At 34.9% G+C, this 7,676-nt stretch overlaps 1 protein-coding gene across 2 annotated transcripts; it reads right to left on the reverse strand.

Moving 5' to 3' along the window:
- Positions 1-282: 282 nt before the first annotated feature.
- LOC110106957 lies at positions 283-6,701 on the reverse strand. 2 transcript variants are annotated; one of them, XM_020837060.2, is made up of 3 exons: positions 6,072-6,697; positions 4,953-5,107; positions 283-704 (listed from the first exon to the last, which is right to left on the reverse strand). In XM_020837060.2, exons 1-3 carry the CDS (start codon positions 6,601-6,603, stop codon positions 420-422), a joined length of 972 nt encoding a protein of 323 aa, XP_020692719.1. In that variant the 5' UTR covers positions 6,604-6,697; the 3' UTR covers positions 283-419. The 2 variants fall into 2 exon arrangements, with proteins under 2 accessions (XP_020692719.1, XP_020692720.1); XM_020837061.2 differs by having other exon boundaries at positions 577-709; positions 6,072-6,701.
- Positions 6,702-7,676: the final 975 nt, after the last annotated feature.

The following is a 7,676-nucleotide window of genomic DNA, read 5'->3' on the forward strand; positions in this document are numbered from 1 at the left end:
AGTTTTTTTAAATTTATCCCAACAAAAAATTAGTTAAAAAATATGTGACTAATATTTTTGAAATTTATAAGACATTTTTTTTTTTTTGGACATTTAGGCCAATTAAGGCAAACTCACACACATCACGCATACACAAAGACTCGAACCCAGGACCTTTTAGTTAAAGCATAAGCTCTCAACCAACAGGCCAAGGTGAGCTGTGTTATAAGACATTTTGATGTGTTGGTTGAAAATTTTGACTATCAATCAAGAGGTTATAGATTTGAAGTTTAAAAATATAATATTTGTATGAATTTTGTCTTAATAGACTCAAAAATAAAATTAAAAAAAAAAAAGACACAACAACAACAATTGTCAAGGTCTTGACATGATCGCGTGTACAAATGAGTGGAGGTACAGCTTTATGCTGTAATCAGTGGTCAGGTGTCGATTGAGATAGCGATTGAGCGAAGCATGGCAATGGCCCGCTGGTCATCGCCACCTGAAACAAGGCCAACATAGCGTAGTGCCTCGTTAGGGAAGAGGCCGGACGCGAAGAATGTAAATAAGCGAGAATGAGTTTGCTCCATGAGATCCATAATTTGCTGAACCCATCGATTTGGTGGCCATGGCTCCTCCCCTTCCTTTCGCCTGACGCTCTCTGCTGCTTCTAACAAGGGCAGAAGCTCTCTCTCCTCCTCTTGGAAATGTTGCTTGCAGTGTTCCTGAACTGCATTAATGTCAGTAAATAATTGAAAAAAAATAATAATAAATGCGCTAATAATTTTCTTGAAAAAAAAACTAAAATACTTTCCAAAAAAAAAATTAAAATACTTATATATAATCAACTAAATATTTATTGTGGAAGACGAAAAATAAATTATTTGTAATTTTCTAGATAATAAAATATGAACTCATGAAAATATTTATCGTAAAAATTATGATATTATAAAATATAAAAATAAAAATATTCTTTAAGTATTTCATATCACATGTTACATACTTTTGTCTTATATTATACAATCATTATTTAATTTTTGTGAGCTCTCTCGATGAAATTTGGGTTAGAATACATGATAGTTTTGACTTTTTTTTTTTTTTAATACAAATGATATTGGCATCGATAAAATATAACACTCCATAAATTAGTTGTGGGTGACGAGAATAGTACAAGACAAATTGGCGCAAGTAATACAATATGTTTATTTTCTTAGCAGTATTAGGCATCATTATAAATTTTTATTTCAATTCTAGAAGTTATTCGGAGGATCAAGATAAATTAAATTCTATTTATTTTAGTTTTCAAGAATACAAAATTTTTAAGATTTTTCTAATTTTCTTAATGAATTTGTTTCATTAAAATAAAGATAACTTCACACTTGCAAAACTTTCACCGTTCAATTTTCTATATAATGTAGATATGATATTATGAATATTTAGGTATTTTTATCCAATTAGAAATTAATTATGATAAAAAAAATAATGTTATAATACAATTAAAGCTTCAAAATCTTCAAAATAGTATTTGAAATTTTTTTGATTATTAGGTGAAACTCTAAAACTATAAAATTTTATTCAATAGTTGAATACATTACCTATTAGTGAAACATTATGTAAATCTTTTAAAATTAATTTATTTATATTTCATTTATTACAATGCAATAATATATATACTTATCAATTTGAAATATGTGATTTAATGGAGCTTTGATGTTTGAGGAATTTTTGTTTTGCTGAACCAAGAGGAAGTTATAAGGGTTTGAATTTTTAATGTCAGGGTGCTAAACATTGAGAATTATAAGGACATATTTTCTGATATGCTAATACAGAGAGTCATAAGGGCCTAAATTCTAATAGCTATTTCTGATGAGAGATATAAGGATCTAAAGAAAATTTATTATTTTCTGCTATGATGTATTAAGAACTTATTTATGTGGAAAACTCTGAAAAGGAAAAAAAATCATGGGGTCTAGCTCAGTTAAAATGATTCCACTAGTTTTTGTAGTCAATTACAAATGATGCCCTTCCTCAAGGGGAAAGCCTTAGTTCAATGTGTCATATAGAGCACATTACATGGTTGGGGTTGGAAGAATCCAATGATAAGTGAGCAATTCTCAAGTGAACTTTTTCCTATTCATTTGGTTGGCAGGATGACGAAGGTTAGAGAAACCATAGTCGATGAGTGACGGAGGTCAAAGGGACTGTGGTTGGCAGGCTATGGAAGTCGAAGGGACAGTAATCTGCGAGCAATAATGGTCGGAGGGGCCGTAGTTGGCAGGCGATGGATATCAGAGGGGTCGTTGTCAGCGGGCGACGGAGGTCGGAGGGGTCATAGTTGGCAGGTAATGAATGTCGAAGGTACTATAGTTCACTAGGAACGAAAGCATGAGGGACGTAGTCAATGGGTTACGGTGGTTAGAGGGACTGTAGTTGCAGGCGATGGAGGTCGAAGGGACTGTAGTCAACGGGAGATAGAGGTTTGAAGGACCGCAGTCAATTGGCAACAGAGGTCGGTGGGCAAGGAAGTTCAGAGGGACAATAGTCAACAGGCGATAGAGGTTGGAGATACTGTACTCAGCAAGAGACGGTGCTCTAAAGGATCGTAGTTCGCAGCCAAGTGATGGCCTGATGATGGTTAGGTGAAAGTCTGGCAGCGATTGGCGACCGGGTAGAAGTTCGACAACGATCAACAGCCGGGTGATGGTCTGACGATGGTCGAGTTGAAATTCTACAGTGATCGACAGTTGAGTGGAAGTTTAATGGCGGTTGATAGCTAGGTGAAAGTTTGGCACAGTCAGGTAGAAGTCCGACAATGGTTAACTGCTGAGTGGTAGTTTGACAACGCTCTACTGTTGAGTGGTAGTCCGACAGCAGTAGGTGCCTGGGCAATGGTCTGAGGATGGTCTTTTGGAAGTCCAATGGAGGCCGATTGTCACGACCCGACCCGATCCGGGACGGATCCCGCTCGCACCGGGACGCGACACGGAATGCGGAACACACTGAACTGACCAGGATCTGGTTTTGGAGTTTGGTTCTGAACTGAATCTTCCAAATATTTAACTCAAAACAACACACAAATACAGAACAACAGAGCTACTATAAGTCACCAAATGCAGCGGGACAAAACATCTATATTTTTAGATTTTTGATATTACACCGATGGTCTGAGGATGGTCTTTTGGAAGTCCAATGATGGTCGAGTGGAAATTTGACTGCTGTCGTCGACTGGGTGTAAGTCCGACGATAGTCGACTGTTGGGCAATGGTCCAATGATGGTCAGGTGGAAATCTGATGGGTGCCGGCAGCCGGGTGGAAGTCCAACAGCTTTCATTGGATGAACGGAGGTTTGACAATGGAGGTGGTGCTATAACTCTTGAAGCCTTAGAGCTATCTCCAATATGTACCTAAAGATCCCCCTCATGTAGAGAGTTAGGGAATATTAATAGATTTGTATGTGTGACAAATCTCGTAAATATAGAAAAGATCATGGGCAACTTTCGTGTATAGATTCCTCCAATGATAGAATGTTTTTCAAGTGTTTATGTGTCTTAATGATGTTGGAATTAAGTGAACTTGAGCTCGTTGGATTTGTCTCACTGAGTCGATCAATTAGACTATAAGCATGACATATTCTGATATAATTTTGTCATTCAATTAATACTTTGAATCTTTTGAACACGCTTCAGCTATTTGGGCTCGGATAAGACCTATTTTGGTGTCATTTGATTTGACTCTTTGATTCATTAAGTTTGACTATAAGTTTGCTAAAATTAGAGTTTGGATGATCCCAAATTTAATTTTAGAAGTTTACAACTTCGATATGCCATGACATTTGTGTCCGTCAAGGTGATTTTTTGTGACATATCAATTATAATATTTTTTTATAAAACCAACACTAAATGTTTAAAGTAAAATAAGATAATCATAAATTTGTATGTGATACAACTAATAGAATATATAATACAAAAATATTTATTAGAAATATTATAATATTATTTCACTATGAGTTATTAAATGATAAGTAAAAGAAATCACCCTAAAAAGATTAGGAGTATTTTAAAAATATTTAATTTGTGCTGTCACTATTAAAAACTTCTAAGCCCGCCTCTATAAATAATAATAATATATTGTATCAAATACCCCAACACAAATTACATCAAGATGGGCTTCATTGTCTTCCATTTTATGCTAAAATTAATGCAATGTTTATTAAACTAATTTTAGCAAAAAATAGAGGATTGAAGTCCAACCTGCTTTCTTAAAATAAACTATTCAATCTTAAGTTTCGTTTGGGAAATCTTTTGACTACTAATTGTTAACTGTTTGGAAGAAGTTTTTGTACTAAAAGATTATTATAGAATAGAAAAAAAAAATTATTTCAAACAAAACATAAGCGTCTGCACCCACTATTCTTATGTTAACCTAGTGATCTACCAATACTTATCTCCCAATCCCATCTTACTTTCACTTTCACAAATCTAAAAGTCAGAATAATATATTCTTTAGTAATAGGCAAAGGATTACTTCAAAATATATATATATATATGAATTTGTCTTAAGTGACTCAAATGCATATATATAAGTACTTACTATCATAAATCGATTATAAAAAAGACTAAAAAGGCATGTAATTATGAAAAAAAACACAAAAAAGAGATCTACAATTTTCATTAGAAAATAAATTCGCTCGTTTAATTTCCCTAAAAAAGCTAATGCGAAGGTGAAATCATTGCGTTTAAGAATCAACCATAAGCTGCAACTTTTTTGAGCCATGGCGCCTAATTTTCCCAAAAAAATAAGCTGCAATTGTGCAGTAAGGACCAGGACAATGATTGCTGTCCTTCTATAGGGGTTGCGGACCTTGCAAGGCAAGTCTTTAAAGCCTTGCATCAGCCGGCGGAATAACACCCATAACAATCAGACCGCTAAGATGCAGTAAAAGAAAAGCAAGAGGAGAGAGAATAGAATAATACCTGAAGAGTTCTGAAGCGAAGGAAAAGGTTGAGGAGAGCTTCTTTATACAAAGGTCCACCAACATCTATTGCGATGAGTGACTTTAGATCTTCTTTAATACCGTTCATTAACGGGAGATGCCTTCCATGCTGCTCATTGGCCGTTCTGCAGACATCTTTAAACGAACAAGATAAGAAATTAGAGTTATAATATATTAATAAAACACATATATTAAAAAGATCTATTAAACATATCACATTTAAGGTTTAGCTTAAGAAATTTAAAATCGAAGACATTTTAAGCTAGAATATATCTTGAAAACCAGTCCATGTTTAAGTAGAATTGAATCAAACTGCAGGCTTTTTTCATAAAAAGTATGAACAAATACTGGAGTGGCAGTACGACTATGCAAGTTTTTCTTTTCTCGATAAACTAATCATTAAACATTTCACAATTAATGTTTACATCACGAATTTTAAAATTTTGTCTCTAAAACCAACTAAATTAACTTTAAACTACTAAATTGCCTTAGCTAAAAAATTTGTCTAAAATGAATACGTGTTTTACTAGGAATTGAATCAGACCACAAGCCAAATGTTTTCTTTGATTATATTATATGTCGGACATAGATCGCTCATATAATACATATAATTATAATAGTTGGGCTGGATTCAAAATCTTATTATATGTAACCATTTTCAAAAGAGCTAGTTTGAAATTAAATTTATTCGAGCCAAAAAGCTAATTTCTAGCATATTAAAATGTTTCAATTAATTTCATATATGGATCATAACTGAATTAGAAATTTCCCACCCGTAATCATAATCAAGATTAAGGCCATATTACAGTAGTTTACTTTTAAACCCTCTCTTTTAAAATCAAGAAGAATAAATAAATAAAGAGTTCAGTAGCTGTAGTTTTCAATCAGTTTTGTGAATCAGTTTAAGAAAAGAAAAATAATAGTAAGTTGTATTAATAACAGATACACAAGCATCATCTAGAATTGTTAGATTTTATTTCAATAAACCACAACCCGGGATTTCCTCCTCATACTGCAATAAATTGAATTAAAGAATGTGAAATTTAAAAAGATAAAACACAAATTAATGATCAAAATCATGAATCCGCCGCAGTAGTACCGTAGTCTGCGGTCCTTTCGAGAGTCGGGAAAATGAACCTTTCCTCCATTTGGGCATGCTCTAGCATTATCTCCACCAACTCTCCGTACAATTTCCCCATACGCCTCCCCTCCGCCGCTTTCTCTTTCCATTCATCGCCGCCTGCCGCCATCAACTTTGCCACCCACTGCGCCATACCCTCGACATGCTGTTGAATGCTTCGATGTTGAACCACTATAACTTCCGCCGCCATTACCCTCTCCTTTGTTTCCGTCACCGTCTCCGACGGCGGCCCTCCATACCTATTGTCAATGTATCGAAGCAGCGATTCTTCCGAACCAGTCACCATCTCCGATCCACACCGGAGGAAGGGTTCGTCATCTCCGCATTCGACGAATTCGACGGCTACACGTTTGTAGAGAAGTGCGACGCGGATACGCCACGCGATTAGAGAGGATTCCGATCCGTGGAGTTGGGCCGGCGGCAGCGAGGTATCCACTAGGGTTTTGGATGATCGGGATTGACGCTTGGGCTTGGGCGAGCAATTGCCCATTGGAAATTGGGGTTCCGAGGTCCTGGCGTTGAAATTTAAAACATATTTGAAGAGGAAGAGGATGATGTCAGCGGAGGAATCTCAACTCTTGTGGTGTGATAATTGTTTCTTGAATACTAAAAAGGCTATTGAAGTGGACATAACATCAAACCCTGACCTTTATTTGATGCCAGAATAATATATTCTTTAGTAATACGCAAAAGATTAGTTCGCTCTATTATATATATATATATATATATAGGTGCGGAATTACTGTAGCCAATTTACCACTAAATACGGATGCGTCATAAATTGATGAGTTGAATTGACTCTTTCGCTACACCATGACTTGGGCAAAATGTCAAAGTGACTCGCATTTGAAATCAAAACTGAACTTAAGCTTGAGGTGAAAATCAGCTTTAAACTTAAGGTTGAAATTTATTCTATAATCCAAAGTTTTTGATTCTGAATTTTAACTGAGATTAATTTGGAGGATCTCCTGCTTAAATTTTTGAAACTCAAGACATTGAATTTCACTCAAATGTGAGGTTTACAAATTATAGGAGAATCCTTTAGAAATTAGGGTCTACTCTTCTCACCCCACCAAAGGATTTGGGGTAAATGTCAAAGCCTAGGATCTGACAAGAGAAAATTTTGGAATTGCATTGTATGTGTTCAACTACACAGAATGTCATAGAAGATTACATGACAAAATGACAGTTGAAATTGGTTTGAATTGATTTCCTATATTTTTTTTGAAACACAAAAATATTGAGTTTTATTTGTCAACAAAATGGTTAACAAAAATTAGGGAATCGGAGCCTAGACAAATTGACTCTTTCACTACACGACAATTAGCTTAGAGATGAATGTTCAAAATCAGGTTTGATCAAGAGTTTAATTGGCAATATGTTCAACTAACAATAGACTATTGTAAAAGACACATCACAACGACGATTTTAAAGTTGATATTGAAAGGTTTGAAAGAGAGTGAATTTCACTTAAGGATTGAAATTTTATGATTTTGAAAATTTGAAGAGTCTTCTGTAAATTCGTGATGAGCTTGGCACGCTAGTTATTACTCGCATGCAAGT

This window comes from Dendrobium catenatum, unplaced genomic scaffold (assembly GCF_001605985.2).
Source record: "Dendrobium catenatum unplaced genomic scaffold, ASM160598v2 original_scaffold_234600, whole genome shotgun sequence".
NCBI classification, from domain to species: Eukaryota; Viridiplantae; Streptophyta; class Magnoliopsida; order Asparagales; family Orchidaceae; genus Dendrobium; species Dendrobium catenatum.